This window comes from Odocoileus virginianus, chromosome 32 (genome assembly GCF_023699985.2).
Source record: "Odocoileus virginianus isolate 20LAN1187 ecotype Illinois chromosome 32, Ovbor_1.2, whole genome shotgun sequence".
NCBI classification, from domain to species: Eukaryota; Metazoa; Chordata; class Mammalia; order Artiodactyla; family Cervidae; genus Odocoileus; species Odocoileus virginianus.
In genome coordinates, this window is record NC_069705.1 from 3,620,758 (window position 1) to 3,645,725 (window position 24,968).

Sequence of the window (24,968 nt, forward strand, 5' to 3'; positions counted from 1 at the left end):
GACCTGAATTCAGCTCCTGCAGCTTAGAATTTCGTCTCCGGGGTGAGCGCCAGTGCTCTGCGGAGACCTGGGGTTAGGATTGCGGCCGCTCCTTAGCTCACGTTTTTCCCTTCTGGGTGCTGTGAGCTGCCATTCCCAGCTCACAGAGCTCCTCTGCAGTTGACTGGAATGGGAAGTTAGTCTCATTTCCCCGGGGATTAGAATCGAAGGAGAAAAATTGGGCTCTGATTCATTAGCATGTAAAATTGAGTTTGTGGTGAGCACAGCTGTAACTATTAATCACTTGGGGAGAAGTGTCCAATTAATGGAGCAGTCTCTACTTGTGTGCACATGCTAATAGTCTGTGTAGTGGTTGGCAGAACTTTTCCTGGGTCTTGTAGTACATAAATACCTTCTATATCTGTGCTTTTTAGAGAGGTGCTAGTGACCAGATAATAGCCAGCACCCTCAAGTACAGCCTTCTCCAAAGTGTGACTTTTATTAGAGTGAAGAGTGTGTACCGAAATATAATGTACTTAGAGTACTCACTTAGCAAATTATCATTACTCATACTCATTTTGTGTCATTTTATCATACTGAATATGTTTTCTGTTGCTTAGTAAAAATAGATTATTCTTCTGTTTTCTTTTTTAAATACAAGTTTTTCTATTGCATTGCAAATCGAAATCCTAAATGCATCTCTGTATTACTGGAGGGGTTTATTGATTATTAGACACAAAAGCATTGATCACTATTATTCACAGTTATGGATTATAATTTCTTGTTGTTTAGTTGCTAAGTTGTATCTGACTCTTTGTGACCCCTTGGACCTGCTAGACTCCTCTGTCCATGAGGTTCTCCAGGCAGGAATCCTGGAGTGGGTTGCCATTTCCTTCTTCAGGGGATGTTTCCAGATCATCGATGGAACCTGCATCTCCTGCATTGGCAGGTGAATTCTTTACCACTGAGCCCCCAGGGAAGCCCACGGATTATGATTACTTATGGGTAAAATGTATTTGAGATATTTTACTCTGCAAGGCTTATTATGTTGCTTTGTAAATTGGACCTCTGTCTTCAATTTTTTTTATTGATTTATGAAATTTCAGACTAAAGGGGAAAAATCAGTCACCCTCTGTCTATGGGATTGAATTCTTCCTTGACAGGCCACTGGCAGTGTGTCTTTAAGCCTGAAAGTTCTATCAATTTTCCAATGTTGAAATAACTTAAGAATTTATCATTCTTTTATCATACTAACTGATTTTGTAAGTTTTAAAATGTTTGCTAACTGATATTCATTAGGGAACAGAGAGCACCATGATGTTATTGCATTTATGAACAAACTACAGGGAAAGGAGAGAAACGGACTTCCAGTGGCTAGGTTAGCCATGATTTAGAAAGGACTGAAAATCTGCTGAACCATGCTCACAAACAATAGTGTTCTCTTGAAAGTGCTGTACGAAAGTGAATTTGCCCGTCCATTTTTATTTTACAAGTGATCTATCCAATGACATGACCATTGAAAGTCTGGGAAAATATTTAGTTTTTATCCCAGTTTTTAAAAATAGAAAAACCTTACCTTTCCCTCAGCTCCTTTCCCTTAAGCTCCAGTGTAATTTCTCTAAGGCTACGTACAGATGTTAATGTATGGGCGTTTACTAATGCTCAGGTTTACATTTGTAGTCTTTTTTTTTTTTTTAGGACTTTATGATCTTCTGTGTAAGGGTAGAGTCGTTGACCATCATTCATTGTGAGAGAAATTCTCTGTGAGCCATAAACTAAAGACAGGGTCCCATCACAGTCTGGGTGGTTCTCTTCCTCTGCTGAGAGGATGCTGGATCAGCTGGAAGGCAAACCCAGGCCAGAAGGCACAGCCTTTCTCTGGGCAGGAAGGAGAGACTGCCTCTTTTCTTTGTTTCCTTAATTGAACCCTTGGACGTTGCAGCCAGGATTAGGAACTCTTGAGATTATCTTTTAGAGTAAAAACCTGCTATTTAAATGTAGTCAGCACAATTCATAGATATTGTGGTGGTTGTCTGGAGGAGCGGGTTCTGATTCGGAAGGTCTGACCTGACACCTGAGTCTGCGTTTTGAACAAACACTTGGGTGACGCTGCTGCTGCTCTGTGGCCGCACTTTGAGTAGAAAGGTTCTAGGGCAGTGCTTTCAAATAGGCTTCTCATGAGCAGGAGAAAGTCTTCGCTGTGCCTGCTGCAGTGTTGTAGCCAGCTACATATGGAGCACTGGGTTTTCAATTTTATTTAATTTTAATTAATTTAAATTTAAGTAGTTTTATGTGACTGTGACTGCCATATGGAACAGCATAGCATTTGGAGAGTAAGATAATCAGTTGAGAAATTTAAGTTTAGTGGTAGTCGTCCATGTAGGATTATGGTGCATTCTAAAACTATGGCCAAGTTGTCCCCACTTAACTTGACCACTGCTTAAAGTTTGTCTGCAGTAGGCAGTACGTGCAGATGGAGTTGCTGGGCTGCAGACTCCTTGATGGCCTTGCTTGTTGCTCTGTTTTCCAGCGCTCAACATATTCTTGGTGCACAATAAGTGTTGGCTGATGAAGTGGAAGAATTAGGTAGTTCCAAAGTTAGGCAGGACCTCCCCACCCCCCACAGTGTTTCCAGCATTCCGTTCAGCCTGTCCTTGGGAGTAGGGGACAGAATTTGAATGGCATTGGCATGTAGTATTTTGCTTATGTTTTGGGAAGCATCTTTCTGTTTCTGTTTTGAAATTCTGTTAAACGGTATCCTGTTGGTTATAGGATATTATTCATTCATTCATTGATTCAACAAATACATCCATTTTGCTTGGTACTGTTATTCTGGGCTCTGGGGATATGATGATGGTAAAGATATCAGACAGAGTTGTTTTGGAGTTTATGTTCTAGTGGCAATACAACAAGACAGAACAAAGGAAGAATCTTTTCCTCAAAATGACTGGGCCCAGTTCCTAGGGAATGTGTGATTTGTAACTGGTGTTTCATGGACACGGCCATCATAGTCTTTTGGGAAGCCTACATCTAGTTCCTCAGAATCCCTCATGATAAACGTCTTTACTTCACATTTCTACTGTGAAACTGTGACCAAGTCTGCAGCAGGCTTGCCAAATCATTCTTTTTTCTTTTTTATTCCTCCCCAACTCCCCCATTTCAGCCCTTTTCTTTGAAGGAGTTTGTTATCCAGAGTAGAAAGAAATCCATTTCATCTGCTGATCCTCAGACAGGATCATTCTTAGAAGGGCCAGGGCTTTTCTGAAGCTCCTTTTTTGGAGCAGGCTTGTTTCCCCATGATCCTGAGAAATTTTTTGAGTTATAATTGACATACACCATTAAATTAGTTTCAGACATACAGCATAATATTACATATTGTATAATGTTACATATTGTCAAGTGATCACAACATGTCCATCACCCTCCATACTTATGAAAGGTTTTTTTCTTGTGATGAGGACTTTTAAGATTTACTCTTTTACCCACTTTCAAATATGCAATACAGTGTTATTAACCATGATCCCCATGCTATATATTGCATCCACTTGATTATTTTGTAATTGAAAGTGTGTACTTTTTGAACCACTTCACCCATTTCACCTACTCCTCACCCCGACCCTTCTGGCAACTTCTAGTCTGTCCTTTGTATCTATGATCTTGTTTTGCTCTTTCTAAGATTTCACAAATAAGAGTGATCATATAGTTCTTGTCTTCCTCTGACTTAATTCATTTAGTGTGATGCCCTCAAGGCCCCCTCACGGCTCAGAGGGCAAAGAATCCGCCTGCAATGCACGAGACCTGGGTTCCATCCCGGAGTTGGGAGGATCCCCTGGAGAAGGGAATGACAACCCTCTCCAGGCTTCTTAGAGAACTGTAAAATCCCAGGGACAGAGGAGCCTGGCAGGCTGCAATCCATGGGATCCCAAAGAGTCAGACACAACTGAACACAGCTGAGTGACGTAACACTTTCTGAGCTTCCTTGGTGGTTCAGTCAGTAGAGAATCCACCCACCAATGCAGGAAACCAGGGTTCGATCCCTGGTTGGGGAAGATCCCCTGGAGAAGAAATGGCAACCCACTCCAGTATTCTTGCCTGGGAAATCCCATGGACAGAGGAGCCGGGAGGGCTACTGTCCATGGAGTCGCAAGAGTCAGACCCACGACTTAGTGACAACACCACCACCTCAAGGTCCGATCATGTGCTGCAAATGGCAAGATTTATTGTTTTTTATGGCTGAATAAGATCTGTATTATTCCATAATAATATCCAATAATATCCTTTTATGGCTAATTTAATATATTAATATGTTAATATTATATAGACATATACTATGTATTAATATACACACAGTTTCTTTATCTTTTCATCCATTAACGGTCACTTAGATTATTTCCATTTCTTGGCTGTTGTAAAAAATGTGAACGTAAGGGTGCCAATGTCTTTTCCAATGAGTGTTTTTGTTTCCTTCAGGTAAATCCCCGTAAGTGGACTTGCTGTATCATGTGTGGCTCTGTTTTGAATCTGTCGAGGAGTCTCCATAGGAGGCTGCACTAACTTACGTCCCACCCGCAGTGCACTAGGGCTCCCTTTTCTTCACATCCTCACCAGCACTTTTTATTCTTACCATTTTGGTTATAGTCATTCTAACAGGTGTGAGCGATATACCTTATTGTGGTTTTATTTTTACTTTTTGGCTTTTTGTGGTGCTCTTTATTCTTTTATATCAGGTATAATAAGAAGCAGAGATTTGGATTAAGCCAGGGAAAACAAGAATCATTTGTGACAGGAAAATATGGGACAACTGGGACCACAAGGTTCTCTAGAATTGGTTCAAATCATGATTATTGTGGTTTTAATTTGCATTTCCCTGAGGATTAGTCATGTTGAGCATCTTTGCTTGTAGCTGTTGGTCATTGTATGTCTTCTTTGGAAAAATACCCATTTAGATCTGCTCATTTTAATTTATTTAATTTTTTTCCTCCTCATCTTTAGATCAGATTTTTTTTTTTTTTGCTAATCAGTTATGTAAGGGAGTATAAACAGGGAATATAAATAAATGTAAATTTAAATAGAGTTCTTTATACATATATTTAAAAGTTTTATTTATTTCTCTTATTTTTGTGCTGAGTCTTCGTTGCTCTGTGTGGACTTCTGCTGGTTGCGGAGAGCGGGGCTTCCCTTCCTTGCGATGGGCGGCTCCTCACTGTCGTGGCTTCTCTTGTTGCCGAGCCTTGGCTCTAGGCACGCGGGCTCAGTGGTCGCGGCATGCAGACTCTAGAGCTCAGGCTCAGCGGTTGCGGCACATGGTTTAGTTGCTCTGCAACATGTGGCATCTTCCCGGACCAGGGATCGAACCCGTGTCTGCTGCATTGGCAGGCAGGTTCTTATCCACTGCACCACCAGGGAAGCCCTCTTTATATATTTTGGATGTGAACTCCTTATCAGATATATGATTTGCAAATATTTATTCCCATTCAATAGATTGCCTTCTCATTTTCTTGATGGTTTCCTTTGTACAGAAACTTTTTTGTTTGATGTAGAAGAACGTGTTTTAAATCACATTGCATTTTATTATAGTTCTGTATCTGTGTTCCGGAAATGGATGGCCATGTAATATACAACCCAAAGCACTCCTGAAATTGTTCTTGTTAACTTTCAAAAGTATCCCATTTTTCTCTATATTAAATTAAAACAGAAAAAACTTTTTTAAAAAAGTGGATTTTGTGCATCACAGGAAAAGCATCAGGAAATAACAGAAAATAATTTGTTAGGAATCTGACCAAATACACAAAGCAGCAGATACGACTCCATAGAAAAGGGAGTATAAATAGATACCCCTCCCCAAAGTATATGTATTTCACATGAGTGTGACAAGCTCTTCTCTCTCCCTTCCCTTCCCTCCTACGCACTTTACACTACATTTTAATTTCTCTGAGGGGGGAAAATAAATGCAGAAAAGCTATAAAAACTCGTATTAATTCAAATTCTACTAGTGTGTGGTTTATATTTAGGTAAGTGCTAAAATCTTCTTCTCTCTTTTTTTTTTTCGGTACTTAGCAAATCCCATTGTCACAGATATGAGACCAAATTTGGGCAGGGCTAATTCAGCGAGATTTTCTAGGGGAGAAGCAGCTATTTCACTTTTCAGCTAGATTCTCGCATCAGTAGTAGATGCAGACTGACAGAAGGCAGGAGCTCTCACGAGTGAGGCCTGGAGCCGACAGCAGCGGCACAGGCTGGGCACGGCCTCGGCATGGCCTCCGGGCAGCAGGCTGACAGCAGAGAGGGGGACGGAGGCTGGGGAGGTGGTGGCCTTTGTCCTGGCCGCGGGCCGCTCCATCTTGCCCGAGCTGTCACCCATGGTTGGCTCTGTTTGTGCCGGTACTTTATCCTGCGCATCCTTCACACATGGCCAGCGTGAGCTTTTAAACACGCGAAAGAGACTAGTCACACGCCAGCAGCGTTTAGTTCTGAATACCCTGTGTTCAGTACCTAGCCAGTAATTAATGAATGTTTGCTGAATGGATTTTGGAAATGGTGGTAATTTAATGGCAAGTATCCATGGCCTGGTTTTAAAAGGGAACAGAAAAAAAGTCTTAGGGTAAAAGAATTTGGCCTTTCTTTAAATCCCCCTAGCATAAATAGCTCTATTTTTTAAACATAAGGAAGACATCAGAAATTCTAAATAAGAAGGTCAAGGTTAATATTTTATGCAGCTTCGGTTGTTGTTAAAGACAGTTCAAGTGGTGAGAAGAAATGCAAACAGCAAAATTAAACCACTGTGCATGCTAACATAGAGGTACCTTAGGTGAAAGGAAAGATTTGATGTTATGCTGAGCTCTGTAACAAATGCTAGGATCAAGAGCCACCTGACAGTTACGGCTATTTCTACCCAGAACCCTCAACTAGAAGATTTTTTGCTTTTTATTTTTTTATGCTATTAGAAATGACAGTCTGACAATTCAGATACCTCTTAGTTTTCCTTAGGAATTTACTCCTGAGAGATAAAAGACCAGGAATCTAGTTCTGACTTTTAATTCTTCTAAGATACTTTATTGAACATTGGTTCATTTACCTTGGTCATGTCACTTAGCTTCTCAGAACATTTACTCCCCCGGCCTGTACTAGTCCTTATCTGGTGACAAGCGAACAAAGCTGATCGGACTAGCTCTGTAAGGCAGGGCCGGAGGGCTGGCTGGAGTAGTGAAGCCGCCTGCCACTCGCGCGCTTTGCACTCTCCCTTTCCTCTATCTTTGACCAGATGCCAAGCTGCTTATCAAGATGTCACAGGCTCAGTGGTTAAAGAGTCCGCCTGCCAGTGCAGGGGACATGGGTTTGATCCCTAGTCTGGGAAGACTCCTCGTGCCTCGGGATGACTAAGCCTGTGCACCACAGCTGCTGAGCCCTTCAACCTGGAGACTGTGCTCCACAGGAGAAACCTCCGCGTGAAAACACCACCCACTAAACTACAGAGAGTCCGCATGCGTCCTCAGAGACCCAGCGCAGCCAAAAATAAGATGCACAGAGACATCACAGGCATCTGCCCACAATTAATGCCAGTCCATCTCAGTGGAAAGTGTTAGAATGGGGTGGAGACATTACTTAATTTCTTTGATGTCCCCCCCTTTTAAAAAAACTTTGTATCCACTTTTCTTTGACCCAGTGTGCCTATGTTTACATTAGCGGTTGTTTTATAGATGGCAATTTAAACTGTTAGGAACTAAGTGGGTTCTTAACTGATGAAATTTAACTTTTCTTCCTTCTGTTGAATGGATTTCATGATAGTATGTTTTGATGTTAAATACACCTTTTAATCCAAGAATAAATACCACTTGATCATGGTGTATAATCCTTTTTGATATTTTGCTAGATTCAGCTCACTAAATTTGGGTTAAATATGGACAGCTTTCATAGAACACTTCATGATAGGTTAAAAATTGTAGCTTTTTGAAATTTTAAAATTTGAACTAATATCCTGATAATTTATTTTATGTGTGTATACCAGATATAAAGTTCCCTTGACATTTGTAAGCAGGTGAATTCTTGCAAGGGCTGGTGATTAAGGGAACACTTAGTTAAGAGAGCAGATTTAAGTTAGATCTTGAAAGATGAAAATACTCTGATCATATAGAAGCGAGAAGAAAAAGTGTGTCATATGCAGAGAAGAGATGGAGCGAAGCCAAAGGAATAAAAAGCTGAGTGTTAGCTTGATTTCTGGTGTATGTTAGAGAGGACCTTTCAAGAGTGTTCATGTGCTGCGCCACCCTCAGAGAAGCAAAGGTATATCCACAGGGTTGTTGAGTGAGAGGAGAGAGTAAATGAGAAAGATAGATTGGGGCTGGATTATGGATCTCAACTCCTGGATGAAGGAGTTTTAATTTTAGACTTTATTCTGTAGGCGGTGAAGAATTACTGAAAGCAACTGAAGTTTTTGCTTTAGGAAGATTATTGTATATAAGATGAAGTGGGAGATGAGGCTGGACTTTGTATAATTATTTCAGAAATTGTTTTTAAGTTTCAGGGAAAAGACTGAAGATGCATACTAGGTCAGCTCACTTCCAATAAAGATGGAGGGAAGAGGGAGATGTAAATCTTAGGAGAGGTAGATTAGATAAACTCTGGTTTTTGTTGTCATGTTGGCAAGTCCATTATTCTGATGGGCCTGTTTTCTTGCTAATTATGTAAGGTAACTGAATTAATTCTTTGATTCCTCTGACTTTTGCCATTTTATATTGTATGATCTTCAAGTTTTTGTAAAGGCATTTGTTATTGTTTGGTCGCTAAGTCATGTCTGACTCTCTTGTGACTCCATAGACTGTAGCCTGCCAGGCTGATATGTCCATGGGATTCTCCAGGCAAGAATCCTGGACTGGGTTGCCATTTCTTTCTCCAGGGGATCTTCCTGACTCAGGGATCGAACCTGGGTCTCCTGCATTGGCAGGCAGATTCTTTACCTTTGAACTACCTGCGAAGCCCCTTGTAAAGACATACTCTCACTTAAATAAAACATCTATAGGAAATATTTCCCCCTGTGAACTAAGTACTTTTCTAATAATTTAAAGCTATTTTACTATGTTAAAAAAGCCCATGCTTTTGGATTGTATACTTTTTCTTTCTTTATATTTTAGCAATAAATTTATAGCTTTTAAACTACCAGAAGAATTTTAAGTCCCCCATATGATTAAGGAAGAAAAAAACTGTTAAAAGCCTAAAAAGTGTAAAATATGAAAAATATTTTTAAAAAAGTGTAAAAAGATGTAAACAAATGCCAGTACTTCCCAAATTATTTTATGACGCCAATGTTACTGCCCACGCTAGATAGCGCAAGACAATTATAGCCCAGTATCATTTATGAATATAGGTGCAAAAACACTAGAAAGCTGAATCTAGCATCATGTAAAAAAGGATTCTACAGCATGACCAAGTGGCATTTATTCCAAGATTGCAAGGTTGGTTCAGTATATAGAAGTCTGTTGGTGTAATACTCTCTGATTAGAATAAAAGACAGAATCCACATGGGAATCTCAACTGACAGAGAAAAAGACATTTGACAAAATTTGGTACCTTTTCATGATAGAAACACTTGATAAACTAGAAATAAAATGGATCTTCCTTATTCTGATCTAGGGCATTTGTGAAAACCCCACAGCTAACATCATACTTCATGGGGGAAGGCTGAAAGCTTTTTTGTAAGATCCAGAATGACACACAGACGCCTACCTCTTACCACTTCTGTGGAGCATTGTACTGGAGGTTCTGGCCAGTGCTGTCAGGCAAAAAAAAAGAAATAAAAGGCATCCAGATAAGAAAGAAAAAAAGTAAAACTTCCTCTGTTCACAGATAACATGATCTTGTATATAGGAAAGCCTAAGGAATCCACGTCGTGCTGCGATTCATGGGGTCGCAAAGAGTCGGACGCGACTGAGCGACTGAACTGAACTGAACTGAAGGAATCCACAAAGAAACCATTAGAACTTGTAAGTTCGGCAACTAGCTGTATTTCTATATGCTAGCAGTGAAGGATCTGAAATGGGAAAAATTCTACTTATAATAGCATCAAAAAGAAAATACTTAGGGGAGTAAGTTTAACAAAAGTAGTGTCAAACTTGTACACTTGAAACAAAAAGATGTTAAGAGAAATGAAAGAAAATTAAGTGGAGAGACATCCTATAGTCGTGGATCAAAAGACCTGATAGTGGTGTTGTTAGGATGCAGTGCTCCACAGATTGATCCCAGCCTCTATGACAGTTTGAGCTGTCTAGCAGCTGATCCTAAGATTCATACGGGAAATGCCGGGGGCCCAGAGTAGCCACAACCAGGAAAAGGAAGAACAAAGCAGGAGGACCCACACTTACTGATTCTACTTCTGCACAGCTACGGTAATCAAGATGGCATTACACTGGCTTCAGGCTCAATGGAGTGGAATTCAGAGTCCAGACATAAACCTTCACGTTTATGGTCAGTTGATTTTCTTCAAGGGTATTATTGCAGTTCAGTGGGGGAAGTAATAGGTTTTTCAGCAGCAGTGCTTGGACAAGTGGATAGCCACATGCGACAGAGTGGAGTTATATCTCCACACCTTGTAAAAAGTTAACTCAGAATGGATCGATGGTCTGCATGTAGTAGCTAACACTGTAAAACTCTTAAAAAAAGAATAAATCTTTGTGACCTTGGATTAGACAATAATTTGTTCCTGATGCTGGGAAAGATTGAGGGCAGGAGGAGAAGGGGACGACAGAGGATAAGATGGTTGGATGGCATCACTGACTCAATGGACATGGGTTTGGGTGGACTCTGGGAGTTGGTGATGGACAGGGAAGCCTGGTGTGCTGCAGTCCATGGGGTCACAAAGAGTCAGACATGACTGAGTGACTGAACTGAACTGTTACTTATGACACCAGAAACATAAGCAACAAAATAAAAAAATAGATAAGTTGGATTTTATCAAAATTTAAAAAAGAATTGTGCTTCAAAAAGGCACCATAAACTAACTGGAAAGACAACCCACAGGATGGAAGAAAATATTTGCAAAGTGTATGTCTGATAAGGAGCTTCTGTTCAGAATATATAAAGGAGTCTTAGGGCAAAGGATTTGGATGGCTATTTCTCTGAAGAACCCATACAAATGGTCCACAAGCATGTGACAAGATTCTCAACACCATTAACCACTGTGCATGTATGTATTAAGTCTCTTTAGTGGTGTCCGACTGTGTGTGACCCTGTGAACTGTAGACCACCAGGATCCTCTGTACATAGGGTTCTTCAGGCAAGAATACTGGAGTGGGTTGCCATTCCTTTCTCACTGCTGCTGCTGCTAAGTCGCTTCAGTCGTGTCCGACTCTGTGTAACCCCATAGATGGCAGCCCACCAGGTACCCTCGTCCCTGAGATTCTCCAGGCAAGAACACTGGAGTGGGCTGCCATTTCCTTCTCCAAGGCATGAAAGTGAAAAGTGAAAGTGAAGTCGCTCAGTCGTGTCCGACCCTTAGCGACCCCATGGACTGCAGCCTACCAGGCTCCTCCGTCCATGGGATTCTCCAGGCAAGAGTACTGCAGTGGGGTGCCATTTTCCTTCTACTCCCTTCTCACTGGGGAAATGCAAATCAAAACCACAGTGAGGTGTCATTTCACACCCACTATGACAGCTGTGATAAAAAATATGGACAGTATTAGAACCCTCAGACTTTGCTGGTAGGAATGTAAAATGGTGCAGTTGCTTTGGAAAGCTGGTGGTTTCTCCAAACATTAAACAGAGTTACCATGTGACCCAGAATCCACTTATAGGTATATATCCAAGAGAACTGAAAATAAATGTAGACACAAAAATTTGTACACAAATGTTCATTATTCATAGTAGCCAAAATGTGGAAATAACACCAATGTCCATCAGCAGATGAGTGGAAAGAAGGTACAAGGATGAACCTTGAAACCGCTGGGCTATGTAAAAAAAAAGACAGTGTCACATATTGTGTAATTCTGTTGATACGAAGTAGAATACACAAATCTATAGAGACAGAAGGTAGGATGGTATTTACCAGGGCTTGAAGAGTGATGGTTAGTAGATAGAGGTTTTTTGGTGGTGCTGGGAGGTGATGAAAATGTTCTAGAGTTAAATAGTGGTGATGGTTGCACAATTTTATAATATATTAAAGGTAACTGAATCTTAAAAGGGGAAAAATTAAAAGTCCTATCACATTCTTTATTGAAATATCTAAACTGTCAATATACCACAGGAAGAGAAATCTTTATTGCTTTTAACTCTGTTCCTTTTCAAAATCATAGTTTGAAAGTTCCTCCCTCCTCAGATTTCAGCAAGCCACATCCTCTGGGATCTGTCTTGTGAAGTTGTTATAAATGCTACCATCACAGAGAAGTGCTGCTTGGATCCCATCAAGGTTGATTCAAATTTAATTTAAAAATATATTTCAGATTATTAAAATGATATGAAACAGAACACACTCTAAGATGTATTACTATTTATCAGTTTTTCTGTACTGTGTATACCAAATGTTAACTCACGTTTCCAAGTTACGTCATTTTGCATATATGCCTTGGAATCAAGTCTTTCATTGTCATTTCATTGTATATATTCAGACAGCTGTCAAATGTTTCACTGTCACTTGCAGTGCTTGAAAAGCAGTAACAAAAGCCACAGGTCTCGTCTGTCATAAAACTGTCTAGGCGAGGACACTGCATTCCCAGTGCACATGAGAATATTCTCAGTACGAGGTAACCAAAACCAAGTTCAGAAGGAAATTGGGTCCTGGGGTGAGAGGACTGTAACTGTTACCCAGAAATCCTCAATTTAAAATTGTGTTTGTCAGAATGTCTTCCTTGTTCTCAGTAACTGCCATAGTAATAAGAAAAGGTTGTTAATTGGATCCTATATAGTAAATATATACTGTTGTTTTTACTGCTTCGTATATTGGGGTTCTGCATAAGATGCTGCTTAAATTTCATGCAGCTAGGATCCTGGAAATCTTTATACATTAAATTTCCTATTCCATTTTGACTTCACTTTCATTCCCCAGAGATGTTCTGAAAGCATCTTTCTCCCCCCACAGAAACCCAACAGTGCAGGGGAAGTTTCCAGCTGAAAAAAATATTTACTGACTTTAAATAGATCATATCGTTTTTCCTGGGGCTCCGTCTCAGAGATTGCACTGCAGCGATCCTGTTAGTTCAGTCATAAAGCAATTTGTTGTTGTGCCCAGTATAAATATTTTAGTTGCTGTTTCATGAGCGATATTTGGAAAGGGATACATATCCTTATTTTAATCTGTTTTTGCATATGCAGCCGCTGAGTGCACGTGTGGGAAAGAAGCTGGATTGCATTGGATTGCCTCTGTCTATGCCAGCACCTCTGTGGGTTCTCGTGTGTAAGCCCAGTGGCGGGGACGCCCTGGCAGGGTGTTGAGCAGCTTGTGTTGCAGAGGGCGGGGGAGGGCCAGTGAAAGGGCCACCTGAGGACGACCGAGCGCCCGATAGGTGTGGGAATTGATTCACACACGTGGGAACGTGCCGCTCAGGACGAGTCACGTGTCTCTTCTCTTCTCTTTGCAGGTGATCATGGAGGAAGCACTTTACTCCCCCCAAGCGTCACGAATGAGTTTCCGGAGTATGGGACCATGGAGGGAAGTGGAGAAGGCCTGAGAGCCTCTCTGGAGTTTGATGCCGAGTCTCTGCTGCGCTGCCGGGGGGCGCCGCAGGGGGCCCAGCCCCTTGCCGGCTGTCATTCCGGGCCTGTCGGTGTCGCCGGAGGACCCAAAGATGTCAGAGGGCTCCCTTCTCAAAGTCACTTCAAGGAGCCGAGTTTACAACCCATCGACTCTCTGATTTCAGCTCTGAAAGCCACAGAAGCCAGAATAGCTTCAGGAACGTTGCAGGCTACAAAGGTACTGGATGGAGCTGCGGTTTCTACTGGTTCAGCTCAGCAGGGGGGACAGGAGCCAGACACCGCCAGCCAGAAAGCAGCGAAAGCCCACGCGCTGCTCCCTGCTGGCCGTGAAAAGTCGCCCGATATACCTCTTTCAGCCAAAGTTCCGACTGAGGAACATTTTTATTTGAGCATCCAGGAGGATCTGACTGCACTATTAACTGGAGAGGCTCAAGCAGAGCCATCCCTAAGAGCTAGTAATGGACGGAAGGGGGCTGGCCACGTGCAAGAGCCAGCTGGTCCAGCGTCCTCAGTGGGCAGCCCCGCGACCCGCAGCTCGGCGGGCGGTGGTGGTTTGTTGAGAGAGAGGAGGTCTGACCAGGGTGCTCGGGGACGCCCAGGCCCGGGCAAGCATGTGGCGTTTCAAGGAGTGGAAACACTGTGGACCGGAGGGGAGGCGAGGGAGGCCCGGCACGCTGCGGACGTTCAGACGTCCCCGGGAAGGACAGCCCCTCCTGAAAGCAGAGAGTTTTCCGGAGTGCCCAGCCGCCTCGTCTCGTCTGCCGCCCTGCGTGACTCCGCGCCTCCCGAGAGGCCGGGTCCCCCCGCGCCTCTGCTTGAGACGGTGGAGGATGAAGTCTTCCTAAGGGGGGACAAGGACCACGTGGAGAGGAGGCCTGAGCCCGAGAGGGACGGGCAAAGGTGAGTTCCTGGGGTCCTGCTGCCCGTGGTGTCTGCAGCGTGTGCTCCACAGTGAGGTTCTCGACGTCCTCCGCAGAGGGGAAGGGAAGTGACCGTGTGCTGCGTTGCTTCTGATGTTGTCCATGTGGGGAGACCGTGAACCCTAAACTGGGCGGACGGACCCATTTCTGCTTTTTTTTTTTTTTTTTTGGTATTTGACAGATTTCAAGTTCTCTAGCATCACCATAACTAAACACCCCACAGTTATCTTTCATAAGGAAAGATAATTGTGGAAAGGTCTGGACTCTTTTGACACATCCTGGAGTCGTTGCAGCCTAGCTCAGGCACTTCTTCGGGCTACAGCCCTGTTGTCTGCAAACAGCCCCTGTACGTGTAGGAACGCAGAGGCTCTGGCATGGGCTGCCTCAGTTTTCTAGGCTGAGAGAGGCTGTCAGGAGGTCAGAGTCCAGTTGTTCCATGGCCCTGACATGGGACTCCCTTCTCGCAAGCAGCTTGTTAGAATTATGGCCCTGATGACGAAACCTGGCATCGTATGGTATTTCCTGGACTTCCTCTACACTTCTGGCATCCGTACCAGCTGAGAGCCTGGAGAGGTGGAAGCCGTGCGCGTCCGTCTGCACTTCTTAGCTCGTGGTCTGACCGTAGAGAGCTCCTTTCGGCAAAGTCATTTCAAATGTGTGCCATCTCGTCTCCTGTCAGCCCTCCACCTTTGGTAGCTCACAGGAGAACGTGTGTCGTGCCTGAAGGGTTTTGCTTGTTTGTTGTAAGGAGATGCCATTTGCTCCACGGTTGACTCACAGATCCGCTGTCAGGACTGCTCTCCCTGCCCTCCCCACCCCCTTCACAGAGAGCCTCCAGACTTCCCTCAGAAGGCGCCCTGCTATGTGGCACGTGGCTCCGTAATTACCCTCCCATTGGGGTCTGCGCTTCTGCAGGTTTATTCGTTCATTCCTCCTTTCCTTCCTGTCCTTCCACAAATGGTTTTCCATTGTCTGCTGTGTCCTTGATATGGCTAGAGATGCTGGGCATGAAAGGAATGTTCAAACAGACATGGCCCTGGCGGGTCCCTGATGGTCCCGTGATTAGGCCTCTGTGCCTTCTATGCAGGGGGCATGTGTTCCTTCTCTGGTTGGAAACTCAGATCCCACAAGCTCTGTGATGTGGCCAGGAAAGAAAAAAAAAACATGGAGAATAGACATGACCTCTGGTCCCTGACCTCATGAAGTTTGCCGCGGAAGGTCAACATACTAATAATGATGGGGCCTCCAATTGTGTTGGGTTCTATAAAGGAAAAGAAGGGACTCCTTGACTGCAGGAGAGAGGCTGATTCAATTGATGGCTTGGGGAAGGCCTCCTGCGTAAGGGGTAATTAGGCTGAGACCTCAGGACTCAGTAGGAGTTTGCGGGGCAGAGAATGGGAAGAATAGTCTAGGCGGAGGGCGCCACATGGGCTGGTAAAGGAGGAATGCTGTCGCCAAGGGAGTGTGCTTCCTGGAGCCTGCGGCGACCCGGAGGCCTTTTAAGGGGCGACACTCCCCCGTGTGGCTGGGCGCGGGTGGGGGGTGAGTGAGCAGGGTTGGCTGAGGGCTTCCTCCCTGAGCTTCCCGCTTCACTGCCAGCGCCCTGAGGAGCCATGGAGACCTGGGACCCAGAATGCTATTTGGTTTGGGGTGGACCAGTAATTTGGCTTCCCTGGCGGCTCAGATGGTAAGGTATCTGCCTGCAAGACGGGAGACCCAGGTTCGATCCGTGGGTCTGGAAGATCCCCCGGAGAAGGGAATGGCTACCCACTTGAGTATACTTGCCTGAAAACTTCTGTGGACAGAGGAGCCTGGCGGCTACAGTCCGCAGGGTCGCAAAGAGCCTTCACTGGCTGTTTCTCAGCCTAACCCACTCTGCAGTCTTGTCTTCTTGTCACCAGGGGGCACCCCTTGAGTTCTTGAGGGCTGTTGGTCTTATTTAATCAGAGAATAGTAACAGGACTTACGAAAGCTTGGTGTAGTTTTTGGGCTTCCCTGGTGGCTCAGAGAGTAAAGAATCCACCAGCAGTGTGGGAGACCTGGGTTCGATCCCTGGGTTGGGAAGATCCCCTGGAGGAGGGCATGGCAGCCCACTCCAGTATTCTTGCCTGGAGAGTCCCCGTGGGCTGCAGTCCATGGGGTCGCAAAGAGTCGGACACGAATGACTAAGCACAAGTGTATTTTTAGTCTGCCAAGTTTACACGATATATTTATCATCTTCTATTGATATTAGGACTGATAGTAGCTGTAATTTAAACTTGTGGAGTTCAGTTGGCTAAATGAGAGTTTAACATTTTATTCACATGTCTGTTGGACTTGGAGTGTTCACGTACTAGGAGCTAGCTTGAAAGTATATTAAATTGTATAGAGGATAGCCCAGCATGTGTGTGCTAAGAGTGTTTTCAACCTGAACATCTTTCTATGATATCTTCCTTCCCAAATGTATTGACATTTTGTTTTTGTTGTTGTTCATTCACTAAGTTGTGCCTGACTATTTCAGAGCTCATGGATTGCAGCACGCTAGGCTTCTCTGTCCTTCGCCATCTCCCAGAGCTCGCTCAAACTCATGTCCATCGAGTCAGTGGTGCCATCCAACCATCTCATCCTCTGTTGCCTTCTTCTCCTCCTATCTTCAGTCTTTCCCAGTGTTAGAGTCTTTTCCAACGAGTCAGCTCCTCGCATCAGGTGGCCAAAGTATTGGAGCTTCAGCATCAGTCCTTGCAATGAATATTCAGGACTGAATTCCTTTAGGATGGACTGGTTGGATCTCCTTGCAGTCCAAGGGACTCTCGAGAGTCTTCTCCAACACCACAGTTCAAAAGCGTCCATTCTTCGGTGCTCAGCTTTCTTTATACTCCAGCTCTCACATCTGTACATGACTACTGGAAAAACCATAGCTTTGACTATATAGGCGTTTGTCAGCAAGGTGATGCCTCTGACTTTCAATACACTGTTAGGTTGGTCATAGCTATTCTTCCAAGGAGCAAGCGTCTTTTAATTTCATGGCTGCAGTCACCATCCACATTGATTTTGGAGCCCCCAAAATTAAGTCTGTCACTGTTTCCATTGTCTCCCCACCTATTTGCCATGAAGTGATGGGACTGGATGCCATGATCTTCGTTTTTTGAATGTTGAGTTTTCAACCAGCTTTTCCACTCTCCTCTTTCACTTTCATCAAAAGGTTCTTCAGTTCCTCACTTTTTGCCATAAGGGTGATGTCACCTGCATATCTGAGGTTATTTATATTTCTCCCAGCAATCTTGATTCCAGCTTGTGATTCATCTGGCATTTCGCTTGATGTACTCCACCTATAGGTTAAATATATTGACATAAACCAAATGAAGACAGGTGCTAGCTCTACAGACTGCTACCTTTTTCATATGGTTGGAGAGGAGAAAGTAAAATGAAAAAATTAACCTAATATTGAAATTCTTTACTTCGATGTGCTTTCCAGGATTCTCGAGCAAGCGGAGCACTTGCGGGGTGGAGATGATGACATCCTTGGGTCTGGATACGCAGAAGACTCCACTGACGTGTACAGCTCCCAGTTCGAGACCATTTTGGACAACACCTCTTTATACTACAGTGCTGAGTCCTTGGAGACTTTGTATTCAGAGCCTGATAGCTACTTCAGCTTTGAAATGCCCCTCACTCCAATGATACAGCAGCGCATTAAGGAAGGCGGGCAGTTCCTCGAGAGGACGTCGGTGGGAGGACAGCAGGACGTCCTGAGCATCTCGGCAGATGGCGGGATAGTGATGGGCTATTCCAGTGGGGTCACCAACGGGCTGAGTGGCTCCAGTAACTCCATCTACGCGAAAGGCACCCCAGAGATCGCTTTCTGGGGAAGGTACTGGTCCTGATCTCTTAATTTCGTGCTGGTGGTTTCTGTAGCATTTTTTTTCCCCCTTTGGGAAATCTTGAGTGTGGAACCTATTTGGAGAGCATTGGGCCGGTTTCCATGGATATAAGTGAATGGCGTGAGTGAAAAGCAATTTGGGTTTTCGGGGCAGGTAGAGTACAGTTTAGTGGTTTGCCAAGTTGGCAACCTCTGGACATTCTGCTTGGCCGCGTGTCTTGTATTCCCACAGGTAAACTGGGCCCCACGCAGACTCTGTGGGTGCTGAGTGGGCGTCAGCGCCCAGGGTGCAGCCGTGGTGCCGTGGCCCTGGCCCGGCGCTGAGAGGGGTGTTGGGAGAGCTCGGCTTGCCTTCTGCCTCTGGCGCTGCTTGATGACGGGGGCGGGTCTCTGATTTGGCCGGAGATTCCTTGATTGTCCGTTGAGGCTGTCGCTTTAGACAGTGACTACAGTCTCTTTCGGCCCGTGGCTCTTTGAAGTTCCATTCTGCCGGGACGTCCTCCTGAGACAGTGCGAGGGGGTCTGATGATAAGGAGTCTTCATAGGTTTGATCCCTTGGTCAACGCCATATTTATTTTCTCTCTTTCTTTATGTTTTAAGCCTGCTTGGAACACAAAATGAGAAGTTACATAGGATTTATGTGTCGTGCTATCCTCTAGTGATTCCCTGTCTTTTTATGGATTATCCAGCATTTCACCGCTTCTTGTTCACTCTGGGGTCATTTACCTGTCCTTCAACATCTCCATAAGTGGGCAGAGAATGCTAAACTTCCTAATGATTTTATGAATTTAGTTTTACTATGTTTTTCCTGACTGGGGAGGTGAAGGGGAGGGTAAACGGGGGTGAACTTTTAAAGTTGTATGAAAAAATGTCAATGCTTTTTTTAGAAGTCAGTATTCATATTGGAGGTTTCTACTGAGCATGTTTTGATGATCAGTCTGTCCTGTGTTAAGCATTTCCTATTATCAGTTTATAGGTTTATAGTTCACTGGATGAGCACATTCAAGCTTGGCGCATGGTAACCCTGCAGCTCTGCATTGCCATGTGAAATAGACCATGGGTGTTCATTGTCTTCTTGGGTCACACAGTCTCAGAGGCAGAAGACTGTGGTCTGAGTTTCTTGGATAAGCCACTTATTCTCTCTGAAACCCCTTTTGTTTATTTGCAGGGCGGGGCCAATGATATTTAGTATGCTGTGTGGCCATGGGATTTAAAGAGTTAATATGGATTAAAACACTAGCATCGTACCTGGTACAGAGTAGGAGCCGGAACAAATGCGTGAATTAGAACTGGCTGATGAAGCCGCATTTACACTTCTTGGATCTATAAGAGGGGATGTCCCTGAGGGAGGAGCACATCTCTGAGGGGGATGTTTCTAGAAGGGTCCCGAGAGAGGAGTGTCTCTAAGGGGACCTCCTTGAGAGGAGTGTGTACTTGTGTGGATGGTGCCACTTTAGTCCTTTAGTTTCACCATGGTCTCTGGTAACTATAAGTTGTGATAAAAACTATAAGTTGTGAAATTCCAATCCAGCTTTCTGGAGTTGTTGATATTACAGGTCTGAAATAGGTTGGACCTGAGGTATTTTGGGCTGAGAGGCTTTGCTGCAGAAGCCACAGGGAGGGTAAACTCTGCAAGGAGATCTAACCAGTCCATCCTAAAGGAAATCAGTCCTGAATATTCATTGGAAGGATTTATGTTGAAAATACTTTGGCCACCTGATGCAGAGAACTGACTCCTTGGAAAAGACCCTGATGCTGGGAAAGATTGAAGGCAGGAGGAGAAGGGGACGACAGAGGATGAGATGGTTGGATGGCATCACCGACTCAATGGACATGAGTTTGAGTAAACTCCGGGAGCTGGTGATGGACAGGGAGGCCTGGTGTGCTGCAGTCCATGGGGTCACAAAGAGTTGGACACGACTGAGCGACTGAACTGCACTGAACTCAGCAAGGTTTTCCCTAGTAGTTCAGCTGGCAATGAGGAGACCCTGGTGTGATTCCTGAGTCGGGACAATCCCCTGGAGAAGGGATGGGCTGCCCACTCCAGTATTCCTGGGCTTCCCTGGTGGCTCCGATGGTAAAGAATCCTACCTGCAGTGCGGGAGACCTGGGTTCGATCCCTGGTTCGGGAAGATCCCCTGGAGGAGGGCGTGGCAACCCGCTCCAGCATTCTTGCCTGGAGAATCCTGATGGACAGAGGAGCCTGGAGAGCTATAGTCCACGGGGTCACAAAGAGTCAGACAGGACTGAGTGACTAAACACAGCACAGCACAAACTCAGCAAGGCAGTGGTTTGCAGAGACCTGTGATAGCCATCACCGGCACCAGCATGGGTGCCAGCCGTTGGTACAGCTGAGCTGGGTGGTTACGAGAGAGTCCTGGGGTAGGTTATATTATTTTAGCGCCCCGGATTTAGGCAGGACTGTTCTTCAGGCGAACTTGAGATGAAGTTTCAGCCGCATCACCTGGATTGTCAGACTGTGAAATCTTGCCCAGCGATGAGATCTGATTCCAATACTGAACGAGAAGCATGTTAGAGATGAGCTCTGGCACTGTCTCGACTTCCTTGAGCACAGCTAGCAGTGTGGACAGAGAAGGTTGGCAGGAGACTCTTTTTATTTTTGTGATTCAGGGTTAAAAAGTATGATGGACTCAGTGATTCTAAGAAATATTAGGGAATCTGGAATGTTTCTTTACCTTCTCTGCCTTCTTGGTGCTTTGGAGAACTTGCAGCACCAGAGGAATCATGGGTTGAAGAGTTATAACATTTTCCAGCTTGAAGGGGGCCTTAGCTAGCCCTGTTTCCCAGTGAAGAATCAGTCTGAGTCGGGTGGCGTAGCATTAGCTGGTGACAGATCTTGTACCAGAATTCAAATCGCCTGACTGCTAGTCCCAGTGCATTCACTGTTCTAGGCTGCCTGGTTTCATGTCTGTATTCTTTCTAATTTCCCTAATTTCTCTCATGCCAGATGTTAATGGAGCCAGAAGTCTGAGTTGGTAATTATAGACGTGGTGGTTGGTGGGTGTGTGTGTTCAATTTCAGAAAAAAATTTTTCCGGATCGTTGATAAATGTGTCTCCATAAATTTTTAAGGTAATCAATGATGAGGCTTTAAAAAATTTCTTCTGCATTAAACATCCCTCCGCAGAGGTAAGGCGCAGACAGAGGCCTTGAGCCTGTCAAGGAAATCCGGACCAGGATGCTGACAACACAGCTGTCACCCCAGTTGACTTTCCTTAGTCAGGGTTTCGAGGAGAAAAACATTCAAAGTTTATTCAGAAGTGTTGTGACAAGACAGCACAGCAAAAGTGATAAATAAAGCAAGTGTGTGTGCCTGACTTTCCAGCTCTACTCACTGGCCTCTCCTGTTTCCTTGGGAGCAGACTGGGGGATCTGGCTCTGTTGGATAAAGTGAACTCTGAAGAAGTCAGGAAGGAGAGGGCCTGATGAGACTAAGCTAGGCTGATAACACTGCTTTGGTTCCAGCTGGACCTGAACCAAAGGAATGAAGCCCGTTCCTGCTGAGGTATTGATTTTGATATATAAAGTGTCAGAGAATATCGCAAGATGACTTTCAGTTCAGTTCCGTTCAGTCGCTCATTTTAGGTAGTCTCTAAACCCCATCTTGTGTGCTGTGCATCGTATGTATGCCATAGGTTTTATTTCTTTAGTAAAGAAAGGTTCTTAATCCTCATACTAAGCTAAGAGAAAGGAGCGCTAGTGTTCTGATTTTCTGCAGAAGGAAACTAAGGCGCGGAGCAGTTGGGTAACTTGCTCAGTCACAGGAATGGTCAGTGCCACGCCCAGGATTTCCACCCAGGCCGTCAGGCTCCAGAGTCCATTTATTTTTGGTCTCAAAACAAAAAGTATTTCTGCTTGACCTTGCCTAGGTGTATTTTTAAATACTTTTCTGTATCAGCGTGTGCTTTTACTCTGTCAGTCAAGATGATTTCAGCGGTGGTTTCTGACTGATTTCTCCTGAGAATCGGATGACGCTGTTCCCTGTCGTTTTGCTTCCTGTAGGAGGCGGTGTGGTTGGGGAGGGTGGCCAGGACGCCCGGCACTCCAGCCCAGCTCCGTGCCCTCTCTGGATCGCCGCCCAGGCCTGGATTTAGCCAGGCTTTGTGGCCAGAGGGGGACTGAGCTCCACTCACTTCAAAGAAGAACATACTTCAAAGCTGTAATCCTCTAGAGCCAGGTTAGGAAGGAGTGTGTGTGGTGACTTTTTGTCTTTAAAGGATTATGCACCTTTGTGTTATAAGATAGATCTGAGAAGGCCCCTTACGATCCTGGAATCACTCTAGCAGGAATAGTTAAATCCTCTCAGGCGCTTGAACACTGATGTTGACCAGAGAGCCACATGCCCATCAGGAAAGAGCTTCCCATGAATGGAACACGATATTTTGGTGAAGGAGCAAAGCGAAGCATCCCCTCCCCTTCTGGTCCAGCAAAGGAGCACCCCGGCTGACGGGGTCGCGGTGCAGTGTGGAGTCCAGCCACATGGCTCCCAAATTAGAAAGGGCAATTACAGACTTTCAGTTACACGTGTCCGATGGGTTCCTCTGTGTCTGGGTGCTGCTCCTTCGCCGGCCCGTCCCCTGAGGACCGCGGCTCCTGTCGGTGAGTGCTGATCTGAGGCCTGCGGGGCACATGTGTGGCCGCTGTGAGCGTGCCCGGGGCTGAGTGTTGTTATTTCTGTTGAGCTTGGGTCCAGACAGACAGGAAAAGCGGGACAGCAAATACAGCCATATGGCAGGCGCTTCTCTTTGGTTCTCTGAAATACACAGCAGAGCTGCCCTTTAAAATTACCTTTCTGGTGTAACAGGTACGTTGGATGTCTGGCTTCCCAGTTGCTCTTTCAGTTGGCGCTCAGGGTCCCCAGGAGCCCAGCAGGGGGGTGGATGACATCTGTGTGCAGCTGTTATGCCTGGGGAGTGCTCCGTCCACTCCAGCTGGAGCTGTGGATTTTCTGCCTGCCTCTTTTCTCCCCTTTCTCAAATGAGATGCTGACATTGGAAGTGCTTTTTCCTTCCTCTGTTTTTCTTTTTCTTTAGTGTCTTTCTGTTTAGGAAAATGTCACATGAAACCGTGCTTAGAGAAATTTGTTGAAGTAAGTTTCAAATATTTTTTTTGACATTCAAACTTAAAGCCTGCAGGCATTTAACTGATTAATTAATGTTATTTTTGGCCTTGCCATGCTGCCTGTGGTGTCTCAGTTCCCCAACCAGGGATGGAGCCCGGGTCCCGGCAGCGGAGGCCTTCCCTGGTGGCTCCGTCTGTTAAGAAACCACCTACAGTGCAGGAGACCCAGGCTTGATCCCTGTGTCGGGAAGATCCCCTGGAGAAGGAAATGGCAACCCACTCCAGTATTCTAGTCTGGAGAATCCTATGGACAGAGGAGCCTGGCGGGCTGCAGTCCATGGGTCACAAAGAGTTGGACACGACTGAGCGACTTGCCGAGCCTGGCAGTGAAAGTGCTGAGTCCTCCCACTGGCCTGCCAGGGACTTCCCTGGAGGTATTTTAATATAAAGTAAAATATTAAAGTCACATGACGCTAGCTAAGCTGGTAACAGGAAAAGATCTTGATCTCGTGAACTTGTGTTGGGGGATCCAGTGGGGAATCCCTGCCTCGCCCGTTCATTACTCCTGCTCTAGTGATGTCTTCAGACTTTCCTCTCATGTTTTAAAAGTTGTTCTGTAGAAAGTCGGTTTTCATTTTCTCTTTGAGCCTCCTGAAGGAGTTATGATGGTGAGGTTTTTGTTTTTGTTTTTTTAACTCCAAAGCAGTCCTTGCTCGGTGCTGAGGGTGGAGGCTTTCCAGGGTTTCAGAGCCAGTCATACCTGGGTTCAGATCCTGCCTCAGATACTTACTAGGGGTGTGACCTTGAGTAAGTTACAGAGCATCAGAGAACCTTTCCAACTATAAAATGGAATGAATAACACCTATTTAGAAGCAAAGGACATTAAGTGGGAAAAAAAAATCAAGAATAGATAATTAGGTGGCTTCACAATGCCTGGCATATAGTAGGATATAAATGTAGAATGATAGTACTGTTAACAGTAATAACCCGGAGAAGAACTGTCACGCCAGCCCACCGCCTCTGAGCTGTCTGAAGCACCTGCTAATGAGAGTCCTGCAGTTTCACTTTCTCATAAACTTCGGTGAATAGTGCTGGGCTGGCGTCACTGTGGGGATTTGGGACCGGAAGACAGGACGTCAGGTCATCCCCTCTGCTGGCTGCTTGGCCCCGGGCAGGTTGTGTCACTTCGATGAACTTCCCATTCCTTTTTGGTAAAATGGAAATAACGTTGCTGCCCAATTTATAGTTCTCTTGTAAGAATTTGCTAAGTTGTAGTTTTTGTGTTTTCATTTTAAACTTATCATGAGTTTTGCAGCAGTCTCAGTAGTAGTCTAATGAATGTAAGAAAATAGCAAAAGCCTGAAAAATAAGGAAAAGACACAAGGATCTGGTCAATGTTTGATCTAGGATGTGTGGGCTGTGTCAAAGTGATTGTGACATTTCCATTGTGGA

General features: G+C 44.8%; 1 protein-coding gene across 15 annotated transcripts in view; it reads left to right on the forward strand.

Annotated features, from left to right (window-relative positions):
- Nucleotides 1-24,968, forward strand: part of PSD3 (pleckstrin and Sec7 domain containing 3) — a 470,822-nt gene that overhangs the window by 151,767 nt on the left and 294,087 nt on the right. For all 15 annotated transcript variants that reach the window (XR_011485090.1, XR_011485091.1, XM_070459793.1 and 12 more), the window contains 2 exons: nt 13,542-14,556; nt 18,031-18,426. Coding sequence is in view for 13 of the 15 variants with exons in the window: in XM_070459793.1 (XP_070315894.1) it covers nt 13,542-14,556; nt 18,031-18,426 (1,411 nt within the window). In the remaining 2 variants the exon portion in view is untranslated. The remainder of the gene's footprint in view (nt 1-13,541; nt 14,557-18,030; nt 18,427-24,968) is intronic.